This window comes from Lycium barbarum, chromosome 1, assembly GCF_019175385.1.
Source record: "Lycium barbarum isolate Lr01 chromosome 1, ASM1917538v2, whole genome shotgun sequence".
Classification (NCBI taxonomy): Eukaryota; Viridiplantae; Streptophyta; class Magnoliopsida; order Solanales; family Solanaceae; genus Lycium; species Lycium barbarum.
In genome coordinates this window covers 19,876,780-19,900,176 of record NC_083337.1, presented here as the reverse complement: position 1 = coordinate 19,900,176, position 23,397 = coordinate 19,876,780, and the positions used below count along the sequence as shown (strand labels likewise).

Genomic DNA, 23,397 nt, shown 5'->3' with positions numbered 1-23,397 from the left:
TTGAGTGACAAAGAGTAGAAATGGGGGAAAAGTACCTGAATCAGCAAACAATTGGGATATCTCTCACGCATATCGTACTCGGTCTCCCAAGTAGCCTCCTCAATAGGATGATGCTTCCATTAAATGTTGACCAAAGCAATCTCTTTCGACCTCAGCTTCCTAACCTGCCAATCCAGAATCGCTATAGGATCCTCCTTATAAGATAGATTCTCATCAAGCAACACAGAATCCCAACGAACTATATGAGAACCATAAGAATGATACTTCTTCAGCATGGACACATGGAAAAACAGATGACCACTTGACAGGCCTGGTGGAAAAGCCAACTCATACGCAACATCTCCAACTCGACGGAGAACCTCAAATGGGCTAAGGTACCTCGGGTTCAACTTACCCCTCTTCCCAAATCGCATAATACCCTTCATTGGTGAGATCTTCAGAAGCACTTATTCGCCCACCATAAACTCTAAGACCTGAACCTTCCGGTCCGCATACATCTTTTGTCGACTCTAGGATGCTAGAAGCTTTTCCTGAATAAGCTTCACCCTGTCCACAGACTCTCTCAACAAATCTATGCCCTCCAGGCGAACCTCAAAGGCATCAAACCACCCAATAAGATAACTGCACCTCCTACCGTACAAAGCCTCGAACGGCGCCATATCAATACTTGAATGGTAGCTATTATTGTATGAAAACTCCGTTAAGGGCAAAAACTGGTCCCAATAAACACCAAAAATCAATAATGCATGCTCTCAACATATCCTCGAGCACCTGGATAGTCCTCTCAGACTGACCATCAGTCTGGGGTGAAAAGTTTTACTAAGGTCCAACTGAGTACTCAACTCTGCCTGAAAAGCCCTCCAGAAATTGGAAGTAAATAGGGGATCTCGATCCCAAACAATAGAAATAGGGACCCCGTACAATCGCACAATCTCATGAATGTAAATCCTAGCTAACTTCTCCGTAGTGTAAGTGACTAGAACTGGAATGAAATCAGTGGACTTAGTCAACTGATAAAAAATAATCCAAACGGAATCAAACTTGCCCAGGGTCTTTCGAAGACGCACAGCAAAATCCATGGCAATCCGCTTCCACTTCTACTGGGTAATGGGCATCCTCTGAAGCACATCACTAGGTGTCTGGTGCTCATAGTTGACTTGCTAACAATTCCCACATTTAGCATATCTCTCTTCATCCTCCCCCACCAGTAGTGCTGCCTTATATCTCGATACATCTTTGTAGCACCCGGATGAATGGAATATATAGAGCTATGGGCCTCCTCCAAAATCAAATGAATCAAATCACCAAAACGAGGAACGTAAACGCGTCCCTTGATCCTTAGAATACCCTCACTATCAAGCATGGCCTCCTTGGCCTCACCTCTCAGAAGCTTATCATGAATCTTACACAGATGGGCATCCTCAAACTGCTGGGCCCTAATCTGCTCTAAGAGGGATAACCTCGCCTCATCACAAGCTAAGACTCTGCCTGGAACTGACATATCAAGGTGCACAAAACTGTTAGCCATAGTCTGAATATCCATGGCTAATGGACGCTGAGAAGCAACCAATCGGGCTAAGCTACCCATGCTCACTGCTTTGAGACTCAAGGTATCAGCTACAATATTGGCTTTCCCGGATGACAAAGAATGGTGATGTCATAATCCTTCAGAAGCTCCATCCACCTACGCTATGTGGAATTGAGATCCTTCTGAGTGAACACATGCAAAAGGCTACGGTGATTGATGAACACCTCACAATGAACTCTGTACAGATATTGACTCCAAGTCTTCAACGCAAAGACTACTGCTAATAACTCCAGATCATGGGTAGGGTAGTTCTTCTCGTGGTTCTTCAACTAACGGAAAGCATAGGTAATGACTCTGCCTCCTGCATCAACACAACAACCAAACCAACACGGGATGCATCACAATATACTAAGAAATCCTTACCCTCCACGAGTAATGCCAGAATCGAGGCTGAAGTCAAAAGAGTCTTGATCTGTTGAAAGCTCTCTTCACAAGCATCAGACTACTAAAAGGGAACCTTTTTCTGAGTCAATCTAGTCAACGAATAAGCAATAGAAGCGAAACCCTTCACAAATCGACGGTAATAGCTGGCTAACCTTACTAAGCTATGAATCTCAATCACAGTAGTGGGCCTCGCCCAATCTCTAACAGCCTCAATCTTCTTGGGATCAAGCATGGTCCCATCGTTAGACATAATGTGGCCCAAGAATTCCATAGACTCAAGCTAGAACTCACTCTTCGAAAACTTGGCATAAAGCTCATTCTCCTTCAATAACCCAAGGACAATCCTCAAATTATGCTCATGCTCCTCCTACTCTTCGAATACATCAAAATATCATCGATGAACACAATGACGAAGGAATTAAGATATGGCTTGAAAATACCATTCATCAAAGTCATAAACACAGCTGGGGCATTCGTAAGCACAAATGACATCACAAGGAACTCTTAATGACCATAATAAGTCCTAAAGGCCATCTTCGGAATATCCTCGGCCAAAATCTCCAGCTGATGGTAGCCTGATCTCAAATATATCTTCAAAAATATCGAAGTCAATGGAAGGAATGGGATACTTATTACGAAGGGTGACCTTGTTCAACTGACTATAATCTATGCACATCCTCATCGTACATCCTTCTTCTTCACAAACAAAACAGAAGCACCCCAAGGGGAGACACTCGGTCTAATACCTTTACTCAACAGATCATGTAGCTGCTCCTTCAGCTCCCTCAACTTAGCGGGTGCCATCCTATAAGGAGGAACAGAAATAGGGCGTGTGCCCAGATTTAAATCGATACAGAAATCAATTTCGCGATTGGTTGGCATACCCAGTAAATCAAAAGGAAAGACCTTCGCGAACTCACACACAATGGGCACATACACAAGGGGTGGGGAATCAACGCTAGTATCACGAACATGGGCCAAGTAAGCCAAACACCCCTTGCTCACTAACTTCTTTGTGCGAAGATAAGAAATGATCTTCTTCGGAGCGGTGCTCGGAGTACCCCTCCGCTCTAATCTTGGCGTGACAGTCCTAAATCTCGTGATACGGTGACAACCAAGTCATACCAAAGATAATATCAAAGTCTACTATATCCAATATCATCAAGTCTACCCAAGTATCATACCCGATAAAAGTAACTAAGCAAGATCGAAAGACTTGATCAACAACAACTGAGTTTCCAACCGAAGAAGATACATGAACAGGCACATCAAGACAGTCATTAGCCAAATCCCAACCAACAGAATGATAGGCAGATACATATGAGAAAGTAGACCCCGGATCAAACAAGACTAAAGCAGGTCGATTGACGAACAGTGATAGTACCTGAGATCACAGTATCAGAGGCCTCAGCCTTGGGTCTAGCCAGAAAAGAATAGCAAAAACCACCACCACGACCACTCTAGCCCGACTATACCTCTCCTATAGAGGCCTGAGAACTGCCTCTACCTGACTGGTGTCCACCCTTGGACTGATAAGATCCACCGCGGCCTGACTGAGCACTGCCTCTGTTGAAGAACTACCCCAGCCGCCAGATGGTGCCAGAGTCCTCGGAGTATGGAATTGGGAAACCTGCTGGGATCCACTCTTTTTGGATCAAGGATAATCTCTCATAAAGTGGTCAGAATCACCACAAACATAGAAAGATCTGGGGGTTAGAGGCTGATACACGGAAGTCGATGAACTAGAGGGACCACCATGGTTAGCTGGACGAGAGTAAGAACCACCATGGGATTGTCCAGCTCCATAAGCACAGGATCTAGAAGGACCACCTGTAGAAGCATGTAAAGGTGACTAAACAGAGTGGCTAGGGGCTGATGATAAGGCCTGGATGACTGTCCCCCACTCCTGTAGCTAGAACTAATATAACCACCATGATGTTGCGGCCTCTTCTCACTAGACTCTCCCAAAGATCGAGCCTTGGCAGACAACACCCACAACATGATCAACAACTGCCTGGAACGTAGATCCTAAAGCTACCAGCTGAAGACAAGCAACATGGAGTGGATACACAAGTCCACCAACAAACCTACAAACCCTCTCTTCCTCTGTGGGAATCAACTAAGCAGCATACCTAACCAAAAATAGAAATCTGGTCTCATACTCTGACACAGTCATGCCTCGCTGTCGGAAATGAAGGAACTCATCTCTACGCTCATCCCTTAAAGTACGTGGCACATACTTCTCCAAGAAAGCCTGGTGGAACTGGGTCCAAGTAAGTGGAGGTGCACCAACGGGTCTGCTCTAAAAAAAATCCTCCACCAAGTTTTCGCGTCGCCGTGAAACTGAAATGACACATAATCCACCCCATGAGACTCCACAATACTTATCTTATAGAGCATCTCATGAATCTCCATAATGAACTAGTAAGCATCCTCACTACGTAAGCAAAAGAACTTGGGTGGCTCCATCTTCAGGAACCTCCCAATAAGTTTCTGATCTTCAACGGTCAAAGGTTGAACCACCACGAATCTGGGAGCACCCTCAGGAACTGGAAAATCACCTAACTGCGGGGCCATGGTAGCGGCAGGATGCATCCCCATAGTATGGCCCTGCTCAGGAGTCCGTAATCCCACTCGAGTCTGGGAACCACCTGGAGTAGTGGCACCCTCTATGGCATGCTGGCTATCTAGACGACAAGTACACGGGGCATGATATCCTAAAATGCCTGATCAGACATGGCATCGGGGTGAGTCTGGTCTTTTGGGATGACGTTCTGGAGAAGTTGAACGTACTCGCCACTGTCTAGCCATAGGGGCCTCACCCTTGGCCGGTGCAGCTCCACGGCCTCTAGCTTAGCCGCGAACTCTCGCCTGTGCTCGTCCTCTGGTGTCTGCCCCAACAGTCGGCCGACACATCATCCCTCACGATGGTAGCTCGTGTTCTTACCATCTGTGAGAGAGTAGAAGTGAATCAAATACTAATTAGAAAAAGCCAGATACCAATTTGAATAAAGTACCAAGAAGGTTTGAAACAATGTGAAGTTTCCTAAATGTCCCGTAGCCTCTTGCAGATAGGTACAGAGCTCATCGTACAGATCTGCAAGTCTCTACTAGACATGCTCTTGTACTTATAGACCAGGTAATCTAGGGCACTGATACTAACTTGTCATGCCCCAACTAGGGGAAACTTGCGGGTACCTACCATTTCCCACCTCAGTCGGCCAACCCGTCCTTTATTCACAACCAAACAATAAATAAATTAAATCCAATAACCCAGAATTTACATAATAATAAGTCTAACATAAATAGGTAAATATAATAGTTGTGGAAGATAATCCCAAAATCTAGTCTGAATAGTACTAAAGCCACTACATAAAGTCTAGGAGATACAAGTCTCAAATATCCATAATCAACCATCTAAATGATGGAATATAAAGATAGGAATAGATAAAGCCATCTAAGCAGCGAATCCATCCAAGTGCTCACCCTAGAATTCTCGTCAGACGGCCTCAGGACTCAGTCACGAAGCGCAGAAATTGATCCGATCACAAACTCTGCACTCAGAAAGAATGCAGCATGGTAGAATCAGTACAACAACACGAACTGAGTAGGCATTATAGGCCGACAACCAATGTAATGCCATAGTTAAATATGAGGTAAATGCAATGCAAATGCAATGATACACACACGCTACGAGCAGAATATCTCATCGCATTGATAGACATGACCCATGGGGAACTGCTAAACATTCATGACCCATGGGGGACCGCTAATTCCATGTACCTACTGTGACGCACAGCCCGGTTCAATAGTCAATGTTACGGAACGTGCAACTCGATGCAAGTGTTACAGCACGCAACCCGATCCCAATATATGAATAAACCAGTGAATGCATGACAACAATGCCAACAAAAATATATGAATCAATGGTGACACACAATATTAATATCATAACATTTCTTTCCTTCCCAACCACCTCAATCATGATACATATGCTCTACGAAACATAAAGTAATCACTAAGAATCAACTCTAGAATCAATCACGTGGTGACATGCTAACAATCACAAATAAGCAAACAACTCAAGAGGACACAATAAGGCGACAAGCCATAATCAACAACAATACCAACCTAAGTATTCCATCCCACCTTTATACCCGAAGGTTTACATGCTTTTTCCGACAATCACTAACTCTACTTATGATTCTCTAACCGAAGTCTAACTAAAAGGTAATTTGTAACCTACCTGGAAAGCCGAACAGGAACCACAAACCGTCACACCTTGGCCTTTCCCTTTCGTAGCACCTCCAAGTACTCAAAGTCTATTCATGATCGAATTCTATATTAAAAACCAAGAATAACAACACCCATATAGCTATACTTCTAGTTAGGTCACATTCCAAAATCAATTTAAGCCTAATTTGGTTTTGAAGAAAAACCCCAAAATTTGGGTATTGTCACGTCCCAAAATACCCGCTAGACGTGATTGGTACCCAGAAAATACCACCCGCTAGGCGAACCATATATCATACTCTTAATCATTTACAAAAGCACTAAAAGAAAATAAGTACAGGTTTAACAACGTTATTAATGATAAAAATGCGAAATAGTCGCCAACCAAATCCATAATCGATTTATGAAAACCAACCAACACTAAGATAAAAAGAATCTCTAGCCCACATCCCACGCTAAGACCATGGAGCATCTAACAGAGTTACATGAGTTTGAGTGTCGGGCATGTTAACCCAAAATAAAAGAAATAACTAGAAATAAACTAGATAAAGCTGAAATGGCTGCCTCCACGAACAATGCGATGACTCACCTCAGCAACAGAATCCACTCACGAAGTCTTCAATTACCGGCCTTGTTCTCAATGACAGTATCTGCATGGACATGCAGGTAAGGAGTGAGTTATACGTAAATATAACCCAGTAAGATCCTCGACCCGCCACTTCAACTACCCCTGGAACAAGTGTTAGAACATACAAACACACAACAAGCACAAAAATATTATGCACATGAATATATCATTATATAATAGCAACCAAGGTCCAAACCACTGTTTATCAAATATATTATATATATCTCAACACAATTTACACTACGAACCGTCATAAGTGGCAGTTAAAGAATTAGTCAACACTATAAATCCACGGCAACATACACAATGTGTCAAATATGTCAGGAAGCATACACAATGCTAAGGGAAGCGTACACAATGCCCCAATATCATCAAGAAGCATACACAATGCTAAGGGAAGCATACACAATGCCCCAATATAATAAAGAAGCATACACAAAGCTAAGGGAAGCATACACAATGCCCCAATATCATGGCTCACGGCTATATCACATCACAAAATAATTTATAAAGAGAGTTTTGGATTATTTGAAAATAAAGTATATGCGGTTGGCCTTAAGGACCACTGATTCTGTCAAGCACACGCTCGCCCCAACAGATGAACCAAGCAGACAAAACTTATTTTTAAAACGGGTTTTGAAAATCAAGTACCCAAAGCTTAAAGTCTCACTTACCTCAAATTCACAATTCAAGCATACTTCCCAATAAATCAAAATTGCGTTCTCGAGTCTCCGAATTGCCTCAAACTACACAAAAACAGATTTAGAATGGTCAAAACCCTTAGGGTAAACCACTTCTATATTTTTAGAGGCTTAAACGGTTAAAGTCAAATTTTAAAGGACGAAAATGCCCTCTGGTCAATGTGTTCAAAACCCGACAAGACTTATGTTTTTGGAAAGGCCTTAACGAGAGGATTCCAACGATATATAGAAGTCTAAAATCCGACGCTATTTTCCCTTTCAAATCAATGATTTTGGTTGAAGAACCCTAGAGCTAAACTTTCTCAATTCCTCAAAATATCCCCATGTTTTCACCATAAAGATTCACCCATAATTATGTAATAAACTTAAATAAAAGATTAGAGCTTGATGATTTGGGTTGAAAGTTTTTGTTTTTATCCTCTCTTTTCCTTTCTTTTCCTTTGCCGCACTGGTTTTTTTTCTCCTTCTGTTGGCACGTTCACCCCCCCCCCCCCTTTTTTTTTTCTTTCAGCAATTTAGTGATTCACGTCTGATGGCTTAGCCATCAGAATTATAAAGCCCCTTTTTTTTTTCTTTTTTCCTTTTTTCCTTTTCCTTTTCCTTTTTGGGCTTGGCCCACTAAATTGCTTCTTTTTCTATTTTCTCTTTAATTCTAATTACGAATTTATTTTCTTTTAAATTCCTTTTAGCTAAAATTACCAACTAAACCCTTATTTAAAAATTGGGTTATTAAAGGTATGAACCCTAATTTTTCAATCCTCAAATTAATCACTAGTAATGGAAGAAATAGGCTTAACAATAAGGAATTCATTAAATTCTATGACTATACTAGTCAATTTAACCATCAATTTCCATTTCAGAATTCTAAACCCCTTTCAGGAAATTTATCACAAGACTTATCTTCTCTATTCTGATTCTAGTGATTCTAAGCATGTATTAAGGATATAGGAAGGTAAATGAAGAATCTAGGGTCATAGATCTTACCTCCAAGAAGATTCAGTCCACAAGTTGATCAATTCTCCCAAAGAGTGCTTAGAAAGTGATGAAAAGAAGTGATAGGGTTTGAGTGTTTGAACTTGAGAAAAAGAATAGAATTCTGCCTAACATCGGCTACAGTGGTCATAGGCCCGCTGCAACGCATGCGCTATGGCTACTAGGGAATGGCTACAGCGGCCCACTCACATTCCTTTAAGCCATTGTAGCTGCACCTCTTACTGCTACTGCGAGTCTGTTACAGTGGTTGGTCGACCGCTATGGTGGCTTATAACAAAGTCATTTGACCCGCCATCAGCCCTTTGCTACCGCAGGGCCACTGCAGTGATTCTGGTGCCGCTGCGACATACACCAGACACCAGAATGTTACTGGTTTTTGACCAATCTGAACCCAAAATACAACTATCACCCGAGGCCCCACAGATACAAAACAAACATGCAAACACACATAAAAACGTGTTGCGAAATCACCCGTGGCCTCGAATTCGCCAACGGAGGTCTATTTGACCAAGTCAGCCCGCAATGGGTTAAAGATAAATTTCCAACCTAAGTCCCAAAATGCTCTCAATTGTATTGGGAACTGAACAGAACACACTGTCAAGTGATAAATGACCATTTGGACCCATCGAAATCGATAAAATTTCGAAAAAGGTCTGTTTACCCAAAATTCAACTTTGGGTCAAACAAATCCCACTTTAAGTCTTAAACCTCCAAAAGTGACTCTAAAACCCGCCCGACAACCTCAGAAAAGGGTCAGTAGTACTATAATGACTAATTGGGTCGTTACATTATATACGTAAAATATATGCGATATACACGACCAATATACATTTAGGTGTATATGGGAAGGTATATTACGTATATTACTAAAATAAATTCATATTGCGTGCCTTATAAATATTGTTTAGGGCCTAGTTGTGCTCCGCTTTTACTACATTCACAACAAAAGTGGGCCTGCCCTCTTCACCTTCAGATTGATCATTGCATGATTATTGATATTAGGCCTTGCCCCTTTGCATGTTAGTTCATTTTGGGCCCATCAGAGTGTTTTTTATTTGTTGTTTGGGCCTCTGCCCCTCCTATGTACTTGGTTAAATCACGCACACTCTTGATGTACTTACATGCATGAAGTATATATGTATATGTGTTTTCTTACTTAAGTTCTTATTAATTTAGTAATTAAGTATAGATATTTTCTAACTGCATTTCTCCCCTTCCCCTCATTGTTTGCATGGGACCAATGTCGTGGGCCACCTGGGCCAATCTCCTGATCTAAAACCTATAGGGCCTGAGGCCCAACTTCTTTCATTCACTCGAGTCCGTTGAAGATAAAATGTTGAAGGCCAAATCATGGGTGAAAATGGCAACTGGTGGGCTTAAGAAGGCCCACCAGCCTAACCTTTCTCATTATTTTTATCATATATTGATATATATATATATATATATATATATATATATATATATATATATATTTGGTTGTATATGTAAACAACATTTGTGACATATTGAAACCCAAATGCGTTTAGAACTTAGGAAATTCGCGTAGTAGCTAAATATTTTCCAAAATGACTTTCAAAGTTAAACACGGTTTATCTCATTATGAAACTGATAAACTTTGGATTTTTTTACCAAAAACATCAAAGTGTGAATCTGGAAATTGGTAATATGTGTAAATTAAATGGATAACAGGGGAACTGTTTTGGCCAGAAGCCAGCTTTAAGAATAAGAAAAATGGATTGCTTTGGGCTTCAAACAAATTGGACTGAAATGTTTATGTTGGGTCTAATTTACAGAACTTGGATTGTTTTAGTAGCAATGTGAACAAAAACCAGATTTTCAGAAAAATATAAGTGTAAATGGACTCTTTCAAAGCTTGTTTGGACTTAAGGTTATTTTAAAACATTTTAGGCCAAAAGCCTCCTCAAGGCCAATAAAATAAAGGAAATACACTTTAAATCAATGGTGAAATAGCTTGGCAGGACCCTGTACTTGTCCATTTCTTTCATGCCGGTGTTCGTACTTATGAGTTTGCCAACTAAACCCTTAAACTTGTTAAAACTCAAAATTATAAACCCTTTTCTCATCTGGTCATGGCGAGTGTAATACACCCGAGTACACATAGAATTCCAAGTCATTTTTTAATGACACATAAAATGACACATAGGAAATAAAATGTTAAAAATTAAATTAAATCAAATAGGCCATTTATACAAATTCTGGAAAACTTTGAGGAACAATTATCCATGTTTGCTCACAAATTAAGCACCAAGATCATCTCAAATAGCTGGAATCCTTCCCCTTTTGACCTGAAATTTCAACTACAAGTTCACAAACACAAACCCACAAACTTCAGTCACAATTTTGGATTAATTCACAAATCTACAAGACCCATTTATTGTTCTTCAAGCTTCCTCAAGCTTATCAATGGAGTTTTTGAATCTTCCGATAGCCTTTTTAATACCTCTACTATTACCCTTCATGTTAACCCATATCAAGCATGATTTGATTCAGATCTTTCCCTAAATGATGAAATTTCGATTGAAATCAATAGATTAGATGTGTCATTTGGCATAAATTGAAAGAAATGTTGAGATGCGCCAAGTTGAGCGTGGAGATAAGAGAATCTTGTACCAAAAATGGCACAACCAAGGCTATCCATGGCTGGAAAGGACTGGACTTTGTTCTAAAATAGGGAAGGAAGAGATATATAGGGGAAATGGTGTTTTACAACTTGTGGTAGATGTTTTACAACATGCTTGGATTTGTTTCAGTGATGGTCAGTTAAAGGGGTATCACGAAGAAGAAATTATAAGATTGAGTTGACGGTATTACATATGTGATGTATTCTCTTGAGTGCTTGATATTGAACTCTTTCAACCTCTATTTTAGAAAGATTGTAACGACCCGTTTCGTCATTACGGTGAAATTCTATAGAAGGCGACAACTATGGGGCCTAACAATGACTCCACCTTCTCGCATCTCAGAAACCTTTCAAGCTAAAACAAGATCGCCATGCGTATCGTGTAAGAAATAGAAGTACGAACAAATAAATAGGGCCAGACCACTATAGCGGTCTCGTGGACGCTACAGCGGTGCGGCTGTGGCGGTATACCAATCGCCGTAGCAGTAAACTCCTGGGACTGCTTGACCGCCATAGCGGTATTTTGGCCACCGTGGCGGTACCGCTGCAGCGGTAAACCTACCCCCAGGGTGGTTTCGCACAATGAATTCCACCTATTTAAGTGACATTTGGGGAATTGACTTCATTTCTCAAAACCCTAGAGAGTCCAGCCGCCTTAGGAGTGATTTTGGAGCAAAATATTAAATTTCCTTCAGAAGGGTTATTTCCCTAACCTCTTCCAATCATTCTCCCAACATTGATTCTCATTAAAGATCCTTGTCTAGAGTCACAAATGGGAATCTCAAATCTCTTAAGTTCTAATATAATGAACCCTTGTCCCTTTTGATATAAAGTCCTTGGAATATTTTCCTATGCACATCATCCTAACACCATCCCCAACCAAATCCTTCACCTACCCCATTAAAATACCTTTGCGTCTTTATTTTAGATCTTGGAAATGGGTTTCTTGAAATAAGCCTAAAATGGAAAAATGTCCAAACTAGTAACTTGAGTAAGGTCATGAATGTTCTAAATAAAGGTTTATCTATCAACTAACGTGGTGATAGTGAGTTTTTAGGTAAGATAAAATTCCATATCTACCTTAGCAATTTCGAAGTCCTTGGGAAGGACCCTATTGATGAATTCTACTCTTTGGTCTCATGGTTATCTCCGGGATTTTCATATGGATTACACGATGGTGACTAATTGGGGCAGCATTGGATGTCCGTGGCACCCGCTCGGCCATGAGGTAGGTTATGGCTTCCTTTCGGTAGATTCCGGTTAGTTTCCGTATTGTTATGTAGAAGAAACGGAGAATGCATGCATAGGATTTGGGGATATAGGATGGAATCTTAGGATGGTATTGTTATGTGTGATATGTTTGTTCGGGCTCGTGGCCTGCAGAATCCTTAGGTATTGATATGACCTTGTTGATTATCGGTGGATTTATGTGACTTGGGAGTAGTGGACAGAATCTTGTTATGCCTATCGATGAGATTATGGTAGTGAATCTAAGTGCTAGCTGGAAATATAAAATGAATCACAGTAGTGAATGATATCCTAATTAGATGGTAAAGAGTGACTCAAATGTAGGATGAGGTTCGTATCCTAAGTAAATAGGCCTGTTAGGAAAATGGTAATACCGCATGTTCAATGATTGACTTGATGTGTATTGGGACTAGCCGCCCCATTATATGTGATGATTGTTTAATTGTGTTGGCTTGATGCCACGTGTAGTTGATAGATAGCGAATGTCGCTTGTTATCCTGATTTAGGATACATTATTCGCATACCCACTGTTGGTACTTGAGTTATTGATATATGTTGGCATACCCACTGTTGGTATTGTGATATGATATATTGTTGGCGTACCTTGTTGAGGTACTTGTGATATTGAGCTTACTTTTTGATGATTGATATATGCATTGCACGCATTTTCTCATGTTATCATGCATGGCCGATATCCGGTGATGATCCAGTATCGTTGATTGAGCGAAACTGATATTTGAGAAACGCTTTTACTTGCGTGATTGTAAAAAGGGCCGATGTCCGAAGATCCATTCCGGAATCGTTGTTTATATGAAACTGATACTTGCTAAACACTTTTACTTGAGTGATTGTGAGGAGGCCGATGTCCGAGGTTCAATTCCGGAATCATTGATTTGTGAAACTAATATTTGAAAACTCTTTGAGTGATGGTGAGGAGGACGATTGCCGATGGTTATATTCGGGCATCGTTGTGCATGGCCGTTTTCCATGTTATCCCGGATTCGATTGTAGTGTATGGGTTCCGCGGGTCCCCCAGAATGGTGCCGGTGAGACTCCTCCTGTGAGCAATTAGCCTAGGCCCCGTCTATCCTTTTGGCAAAGATTCGGGACGGGTGGCACTCAGACTTCGCGAGTCACACTAGGTTATGCTGCCGAGACGCCGATATCCGGAGTACATGTGTACTTCTCATTTGCATAGCATGGCATGGCATCACATTCATACCGTTATTTCATTGCATTGCATTATGGCTTGAGTGAGATGTCGTGATGACTGTATTTGTGACCATTGTGCTGTTGATGCTATTGTGTTGATTGTTGTTTGCTTAGATATAAATAGACTTATCGTATGAGGGTTAGGTGCTATATGTAGGTAACGATGAACATTTGGACTTGTCTCTTGTGACTCGTGTAGTTGACTTGTGCCTGTTAAACAAAACTAAAACTAGTAGCGTATTGTGTTAAGCGAGGTCGGACATGAAGGTGTCGTAACAATGAGTTCGCTCCTGAAACACGGATGAGCGACCTGGGAATGGGAAGAAGTTAAAAATTTGTATATGTGTTTAGCCAACTTATGGTTTATGATAGATTAGTTGTGACATAAGTTATATTGAAGTTGTGATCTATTGTTTGCGGGCGATGTGACTTGATGTAGTGATTATCATCATTATTCGTGAATTCTTTACCAATATGTGTTACTAACCATTGTCGGCCTATGATACTTACTCAGTGCGTGTGGTTGTACTAATATTGCACTTGCTACACCCTTTTTGGGGTGTAGATTATTTCAGGTGATTGATTGAAGTATATGCGGAAATTATGCGGTGCTTGTCTGGGATGCCTCCTCCCATTTCATTCCAGGATTGGAGGTCGAGTCTTAGTATAGGATGTCACTCTGAAACTTACTTAGTCGCTCTTATATTAGTCTAGACCAGGTCATGGGAAATTGTATTGAGTCTGTAAAAACGTATTCTCAAATTTTGTAATATTCGAGTTTGTACTTATAAATGAAATTCCGTTGTTTTTCTTAAATTCTAATGCTTTTGAAAAGAAAGTTATGTGATTAAAGCGTTGTATAAATGAGAGGGTTCGCCAACCAAGGTGGGAAGGTAGGTGCCCGCACGAGCCCAAAATGGGTTGTGACAAAGATATGGACCCCCTAGGTAGAAGTTATACTTGGTTCTATTGGAGGAGCTCGGATTTGGAAGAGCATGGTGATGAATCTGAAAACGAGCTCTTATAGGCTGTATTAACGGTGGTGTTACGATGGAGCTGTAGCGGGTGTTTTTTTGGTGGGAGGGCGTAGATGCGATGGAAGAAGAGGGAGGGGTTGGAATTATTTTCTTTTTTTCTTTTTTCTTATTGTTATTCAATTTGTTTCTTCTGAATAAAATATTTTTTAACCAAATTAATTGCATTAACTCGCTTTTAAGAGTGTGACACCACACCCTACATCTGAGTCAGTAACAAATGCTACATAAGTTCAGTCAATGGTCGGAGGGGTTTAAAATGTTGAGTTTTAACAAGTTTAAGGGTTCAACTAGCAAACTCGTAAGTACGGACACCAGCATGACAAAAATGGATAAGAACAGGGGCCACCAAGCTACTCCGCCTAAATAAATTAAGACTTTTTACAAACTACCTATTTTACTTGCATAAAGACTCAAATTTTACAATATCGTATACTACATGACTTAGCATACACCTGCAACGCACATGCCGAAAATTATAAGTCAGAGAAATAATTTCTATATGGAAGCCGCCCCTACTCCTCTTCCTGGAAAAATCCATCACTAAATAACTGATGATCTCCATTTGAATATTAAATGAAAGGATCGGCGAATTTGGATTTCTAATTCATGTGCTCGTTTTATTGATTGTCTAACAGAAAAATTAAGTCATAGCTCGGCTGTTCGCACCATTGAATGGCTCTTAGTGCAGGCTGTGCCCTTCATTAAATCATTCTCCCCCAAAAATCTTCTACTTCTGCTAATACTAAGTCTCCATCACGACAATGTCTTCCTCCTAGTGTGGAGAAATCAATTCTTCGGCATAGAACCGTGCTTCCTCCTTTAGTCTTCTATCATGAATTGGAACTTCACCGTATGAAGTTCTCAAAAGAAGATGTTGTACGACTTTCCACTAATTGTCTACTAGAGTTAGTCGGATCTGCATCAGACTCACAAAATATGAATCCATCAGATGCCAATTGGTCTTATTCAGATTAGTTGCATTACGTTTTCCTTTTGTTAGTTTGTCGGCGAGGGTCACATCCCTCTCCCTAAAAATTCCAGGTTTTCTTTCCTTGGCGAGTGAAGTTTTGCCCTTGTTGAGACAGTAAGGTCCAATCCAGCTTATGTTCTCCCTAGGTCTTTCACCATCTGCTTTTCCTCGAGAATGTGTGACTGCTCACCCTTAGTAACCATATTTTTTGCTCTTTTCTTTAATTTCACAGCTTTCTCTAAACAAGGAATTTCTAGGAGTCCTCCCAGCCGGAAAAAGGCGCAAAGGCTTTTGTGTTTGAATCAGGCTAAGGTGTGAGCAAGGGCAACTTCTTAGGGGTCTATCACCATAGCCTTTTCCTTAAGCTATTACCTAGCCTTACGAACTACCTATTTTACTTGCTTAATGGTTTGCACGCACACGTCGGCCACCACCGTCACGTCTAATGGAGCGAGAACGATGTGATGATGGTGCTCGAGAGGTAGGTCTCTCATTTCTCGGCATTCTTGCTTGTTGGCACTGGTAGTGAAATTATTATATCCGGGAGCGGGATAGGGCGTGAACTCTATATTCTTAAGAAAGACAAAAGGAAACAATGACAAACACGTAAATATTTGAAATCAAGCAAACCTTGAAATTTTTTCTATAAAGAAATTTAGTTTACCTAACTGACTTATTCAACATGAGGAGGCCGACACTGAATCAAGCACATCAACCTTATGTATTTCTTGAAACATTTATAGGCGCCACTCAATACACTTTTGGAACCCACACGTGAAGAAATAAATTATATCGTTAGAAGAGACAACTCTGAAAAACACATGTTTGTAATTAAAATTCTACAAATTCGTATACTACATGACTTGACATACATGTGAAGCGCATGTGCCGAGAATCTATCTATATATTTAAAATCGCGAAGCACCATGTCTAAATGTCGTTCGGACCTTTTTACCCTTAAAAAAATAGATTTCACTGTAGATATTTTTTTATATATATAATTCTTGCCATAGGTGGCACTCCCTTTTATTTGTAATTATATATAGAGAAAGCATACACAGAGGAGGGTTAGGAAAAAAGAAACCTCTGCCAAAAGAGTTGTGTAACAGGGGGAAAAACAAGGGAATTTCTGCGAACTTCCCTGTGCAGTAGAGTAGAAAATACATTCCAGGATTTACAATTCTTACATCAGCTTTCAAAAAATTGCATTCGACAAAAAATTGTCATCTAATAATTTTTGTAATAAATAGGAATTTAAAAAATCAAAAAATTATTTACTACATCATTTCCCCATATTTAGGACTTCAAAATCTATTAAAAAATCTAAAATTTTCCTTTTAAGAACATTCCTGATATTGTGCCTAATATTTAGGACTTTAAATCAATGGTTAAATAGTTTCATAGGCCCCTGTACTTGTCCATTTTTGTCATGCTGGTGGTCGTACTTACGAGTTTTCCAATTGAACCCTTAAACTTGTTAAAACTCAACATTATAAACCCTTTTTTCATCTGGTCATGGCAAGTGTAATACACCTGAGTACACATTGAATTTCGCGCCATTTTTTTAATGACACATAGGTAATAAAATGTTAAAAATTAAATAAAATCAAATAGGCCATTTATAACAATTCTGGAAAACTTGGAGTAGCGGTTCTCCATGTTTGCTCGCAAATTGAGCACCAAGATCATCCCAAATAGCTGGGATCCTTCCCCTTGTGACTTGAAATTTCAACTACAAGTTCACAAACACAAACCCACAAACATCAGTCACAATTTTGGATTAATTTCAAAAATTTACATGGCCCATTTATTGTTCTTCAAGCTTCCTCAAGCTTATCAATGGAGTGTTTGAATCTTTCGATAGCCTTTTTAATACATCCACTATCACCCTTCACGTTAACCCATATCAAGCACGATTCAATTCAGATCTTTCCCTAAATGGTGAGCTTTCGACTGAAACCAAGAGATTAGATGCGTCATTGAGCAAAAATTGAATGAGACATTGAGATGTGCCAAGTTGAGCGTGCAGATAGGAGTATCTTGTACGAAAAATGGCACAACCCAGGCTATCCATGGCTGGAAATTAAAGGAATGGACTTTGTTCTAGAAGAGGGAAGGAAGTGAGAGATAGGGGAAATGGTGTTTTACAACTTGTAGTAGATGTTTTACAACTTTCTTGCATTTGTTTCAGCGATGGTCAGTTAAAAGGGGTATCACGAAGAAGAAATTATAAGATTGAGTTGACGGTATTACAGATGTGATGTATTCTCTTGACTTCTTGATGTTGAACTCCTTCAACTTCTATTTGAGAAAGATACGCATCCCCTAGTTAGAAGTTATACTTGGTTCTATTGGAGGAGCTCGAATTTGGAAGAGCATGGTGATGAATCTGAAAACGAGCTCTTACAGGGTATTTTAATGGTGGTGCTACGGTGGAGCTGTAGTGGGTGTTTTTTGGTGGGAGGGCGGAGATGCGGTTGAAGAAGTGGGAGGGGTTGGAATTTCTTTTTTCATTTTTCTTATTGTTATTTAATTTGTTTCTTCTGAATAAAATATTTTTTAACCAAATTTATTGTATTCACTCGCTTTTAAGAGTGTGACACCACACCCTACATCTGAGTTAGTAAAAAATGATGCATAAGTTTGGTCAATGGTCAGAGGGGTTTAAAATGTTGAGTTTTAACAAGTTTACGGGTTCAATTAGCAAACTCGAAAGCACGAACACTAGCATGACAAAAATGGATAAGTACAGGGGCCACCAAGCTATTCCTCCTAAATAAATTAAGACTTTTTTACAAACTACCTATTTTACTTGCATAAAGACTCACATTTTACAATATCATATACTACATGACTTACCATACACCTGCAACGCACGTGCCAAAAATTATAAGTCAGAGAAATAATTTCTATATTGAAGCCGCCCTTACTCTTAATCCTGGCAATATCCGACGCAAAATAACTGATGGATCTCCATTTGAATATTAAACGAAAGGATCGGTGAATTCGGATTTCTAATTCATGTGCTTGTTTTATTAATTGGCTAAAAGAAAAATTAGGTCATTGATTGGGTAACAGAAAAATTAGGTCATAGCTCGGCTGGTCGCACCATTGAATAGCTCTTAGTGCAGGCTGAGCCCTTCATTAAACCATTCTCCCCCAAAAAGCTTTTACTTCTGCTAAAACTAAGTCGCCACCAAACCAATGTCTTCCTCCTAGCGTGGAGAAATCAATTATTCGGCATAGAACTGTGCTTTCTCCTTTAGTAGTCTACCATGGATCGGAACTTGACCGTATGAACTTCTCTAAAGAAGATATTGTACGACTTACCATTACTTGTCTACTAGAGTCAGTTGGATCTGCATCAAACTCACAAAATATGAATCCATCTGATGCCAATTGGTCTTATTCAGATGAGTTGCATTACGTTTTCCTTTTGTTAGTTTATCAGTGAGGGTCACATCCTTCTCCCTAAAAATTCCAGGTTTTCTTTCCTTGGCGAGTGAAGTTTTGCCCTTGTTGAGATAGTAAGGCCCAATCCAGCTTATGTACTCCCCAGGTCTTTCACCATCTACTTTTCCTCGAGAATGTGTGACTGCTAACCCTTAGTAACTATGTTGTCTGCTCTTTTCTTTAATTTTACAGCTTTCTCTAAACAAAGAATTTCTAGGAGTCCTCCCAGCCGGCAAAAGGCACAAAGGCTTTTGTACTTGAATCAGGCTAAGGTATGAGCAAGGGCAACTTCTTAGGGGTCTATCACCATAGCCTTTTCCTTAAGCTATTACCTATCCTTAAGAACTACCTATTTTACTTGCATAATGGTTTGCACGCACACGTCGGCCACCACCGTCATGTCTACTGGAGCGAGAAAGATGTGATGATAGTGCTCGAGAGGTAGGTCTCTCATTTCTCGGCACTCTTTCTTATTGGCGCTGGTTGTGTAATTATTATCTCTCGGAGCGGGATAGGGCTCGAACTTTATATTCTTAAGAAAGACAAAACAAAACAATGACAAACACGTAAATATTTGAAATCAAGCAAACCTTGAGAGTTTTTTCAATAAAGAAATTTAGTTTATCTAACTGACTTATTCAACACAAGGAGGCTGACACTGAATCAAGCACATCAACCTTATGTATTTCTTGAAACATTTATAGGCGCTGCTCCATATACTTGTGGAACCCACACGTGAAGAAATAAATTATACTGTTAGGAGAGACAACTCTGAAAAACACATGTTTGTAATTAAAATTGCACAAATTATTATACTACATGACTTGACATACATGTGCAGCGCACGTGCCGAGAATCTATCTATATATGTAAAATCACGAAGCACCTTGTCTAAATGTCGTTCAGACCTTTTTACCCTTTAAAAAAAATTAGATTTCAGTATAGATATTTTTTATTTTTATAATTCGTGCCATTGGTGGCACTCCCTTTTATTTGTAAATATATATATACAAAGCATACACAGAGGAGGGTTAGGAAAAAAGAAACCTCTGCCAAAAGAGTTGCGTAACAGGGTGAAAAACAAGGGAATTTATGCAAACTTCCCTTGCAGTAGAGCAGAAAATACATTGTAGGATTTACAATCCTTACATCAGCTTTTAAAAAAATGCATTCGATAAAAAATTGTCATCTAATAATTTTTCTAATAAATAGGACTTTAAAAAATTGAAAAATTATTTATTACATCATTTCCCCATATTTAGGACTTCAAAATCTATTAAAAAAATCTAAAATTTCCTTTTTAAGTACTTTCCTGAAATGGTGAAATAGCTTCGCAGGCCCCTGTACTTGTCCATTTTTATCATGCTGGTGATCGTACTTACGAGTTTTCCAACTGAACTCTTAAACTTGTTAAAACTCAAAACTCTTAAAACTTAGGACTTTAAATCAATGGTGAAATAGCTTCGCAGGCCCCTGTACTTGTCCATTTTTATCATGCCGGTGATCGTACTTACGAGTTTGCCAACTGAACTCTTAAACTTGTTAAAACTCAAAACTCTTAAACTTAGGACTTTAAATCATTGGTGAAATAGCTTCGCAGGCCCCTATACTTGTCCATTTTTATCATGCCGGTGATCGTACTTACGAGTTTGCCAACTGAACTCTTAAACTTGTTAAAACTCAAAATTATAAACCCTTTTTTCATTCGGTCATGGCAAGTGTAATACACCCGAGTACACATCGAATTCCGCGTCATATTTTAATGACACATAGGGAATAATATGTTAAAAATTAAATTAAATCAATAGGCCATTTGTAACAATTTTGGAAAACTTTGAATAGCAGTTCTCCACGTTTGCTCGCAAATTGAGCACCAAGATCATCCCAAATAGCTTGGATCCTTCCCCTTGTGATTTGAAATTTCAACTACAAGTTCATAAACACAAACCCACAAACAACAATCACAATTTTGGATTAATTTTACAAATCTACAAGAACAATTTATTGTTCTTCAAGCTTCCTCAAGCTTATCAACGGAGTTTTTGAATCTTCCGATAGCCTTTTCAATACCTCCACTATCACCCCTCACGTTAATCCATATCAAGCATGATTCGATTCAGATCTTTCCCCAAATGGTGAAATTTTGGCTGAAACCAAGAGATTAGATGAGTCATTGGGCCTAAATTGAAAGAGACGTTGAGATGTGCCAAGTTGAGCGTGGAGATAGGAGAATCTTGTACCAAAAATGGTACAAACAAGACTATCCATTGCTGGAAAGGACAAGACTTTATCCAGAAGATGGAAGGATGAGAGAGATAGGGGAAATGGTGTTTTACAACTTGTGGTAGATGTTTTACACCTTGCTTGGATTTTTTTCAGTGATGGTCAGTTAAAGGGGTATCACGAAGATGAAATTATAAGATTGAGTTGACGGTATTACAGATATGATGTATTCACTTGACTGCTTGATGTTGAACTTCTTCAACCTCTATTTGAGAAAGATATGCATCCCCTAGGTAGAAGCTATACTTGGTTCTATTGGAGGAGCTCGAATTTGGAAGAGTTAGGTGATGAATCGGAAAATGAGCTCTTGCATGATGTTTTAATGATGGTGTTACAGTGGAGCTGTAGCAGCTGTTTTTTGGTGGGAGGGCAGAGATGCGGTGGAAGAAGAGGGAGGGGTTTGAATATTTTCTTTTTTCTTTTTTCTTACTGTTATTTAGTTTGTTTCTTCTGAATAAAATACTTTTTTAACCAAATTTATTGTATTCACTCGCTTTTAAGAGTGTGACACCATGCCCTACATCTAAGTTAGAAAAAAATGTCACATAAGTTTGGTTAATGGTCAGAGGTGTTTAAAATGTTGTGTTTTACAAGTTTAAGGGTTCAATTAGCAAACTCGTAAGTACGGACACCGGCATGACAAAAATGGACAAGTACAGGGGCCTACCAAGCTATCCCGCCTAAACAAATTAAGACGTTTTTACAAACTACCTATTTCACTTGCATAAAGACTCATATTTTACAATATAGTATACTGCATTGCTTCGCATACAAGTGCAACACAAGTGCCGAAAATTATAAGTTGGAGTAATAATTTCTATATGGAAGGCACCCCTACTCCTCATCCTGGCAATATCCATTGCAAAAGAACTAATGATCGCCATTTGAATATTAAATGAAAGGATGTGCTCATTTTATTGATTGGCTAACTGAAAAATTAGGTCATAGTTCGGTTGGTCGCACTATTGAATGGCTCTTAGTGCAGGCTGAGCCCTTTCATTAACCTATTCTCCCCTAAAAAACGTCTACTTCTGCTACTACTAAGTCGCCCCCACGACAATGTGTTCCTCCTAGTGCGGAGAAATCAATTCCTCGACATAGCACTGTGCTTCCTCTTTTAGTCTTTTGTCATGAATTGGAACTTGACCATATGAAGTTCTCTAAAGATGATGTTGAACGACTTTCCACTACTTTTCTACTAGAGTCGGTCACATCTTCACCGAACTCACAACATATGAATCCATTAGATGCCAATTGGTCTTCAGATGAGTTGCGTTACATTTTCCTTTTGTTAGTTTATCAGGGAGGGCCAAATCTTTCCTTGGCGAGTGAAGTTTTTCCCTTGTAGAGTCAGTAAGGCAAAATCCATCTTATGTGCTTACCAAGTTTTTCACCATCTGCTTATCCTCGAGAATGTGATACTTCTCACCCACAGTAATCCTAGTGTCCGATCTTTTCATTAATTGTACAGCTTTTTCTAAACAAGGAATTTCAAGGGGTCCTCCGAGCCGTATAAAGGCGCAAGGGCTTTTAGGTTTGAATTTGGCTAAGGTGTGAGCAAGGCCAGCTTCTTTGGGGTGAACCACCATAGCCTTTTCCTTAAGCTATTACCTATCCTTACTAACAACCTATTTTACTTGCATAATGCCTCGCACGCACCCACCACCGTCATCTCTAACGAAGCGAGAACGATATGATAATGATGCTCGATAGGTAGGTCTCTCATTTCTCGGCATTGTTGCGTGTTGCGCTGGTAGTGCAATTACTATATCCCGGAGCGGGTTAGAGTGTGAACTAGATATTCTTAAGAAATACAAATGAAAACAATAGAAAACACATAAATATTTGAAATCAAGCTAAACTGGAAATTTTTTCTATAAAGAAATTTAGTTTACCTAACTGACTTATTCAACACGAGGAGGCTGACACTGAATCAAGCACATCAACTTTATGTATTTCATCAAGCATTTATAGGCGCCACTGACTACACTTATGGAACCCACACGTGAAGAAATAAATTATACCG

The 23,397-nt window shown here is 39.6% G+C and overlaps 1 protein-coding gene across 1 annotated transcript; it reads right to left on the bottom strand.

The window, feature by feature from the left end:
* Positions 1–119: 119 nt before the first annotated feature.
* Positions 120–425, bottom strand: LOC132610400 (uncharacterized). The gene has a single exon (XM_060324701.1). It carries the CDS (start codon positions 423–425, stop codon positions 120–122), a length of 306 nt encoding a protein of 101 aa, XP_060180684.1.
* Between the last annotated feature and the right edge of the window lie 22,972 nt (positions 426–23,397).

What these genes read in the sequence shown, in the direction of transcription:
- LOC132610400 (XM_060324701.1), bottom strand. Translation starts at nt 425, where the DNA reads ATGAAGGGTATTATGCGATTTGGGAAGAGGGGTAAGTTGAACCCGAGG.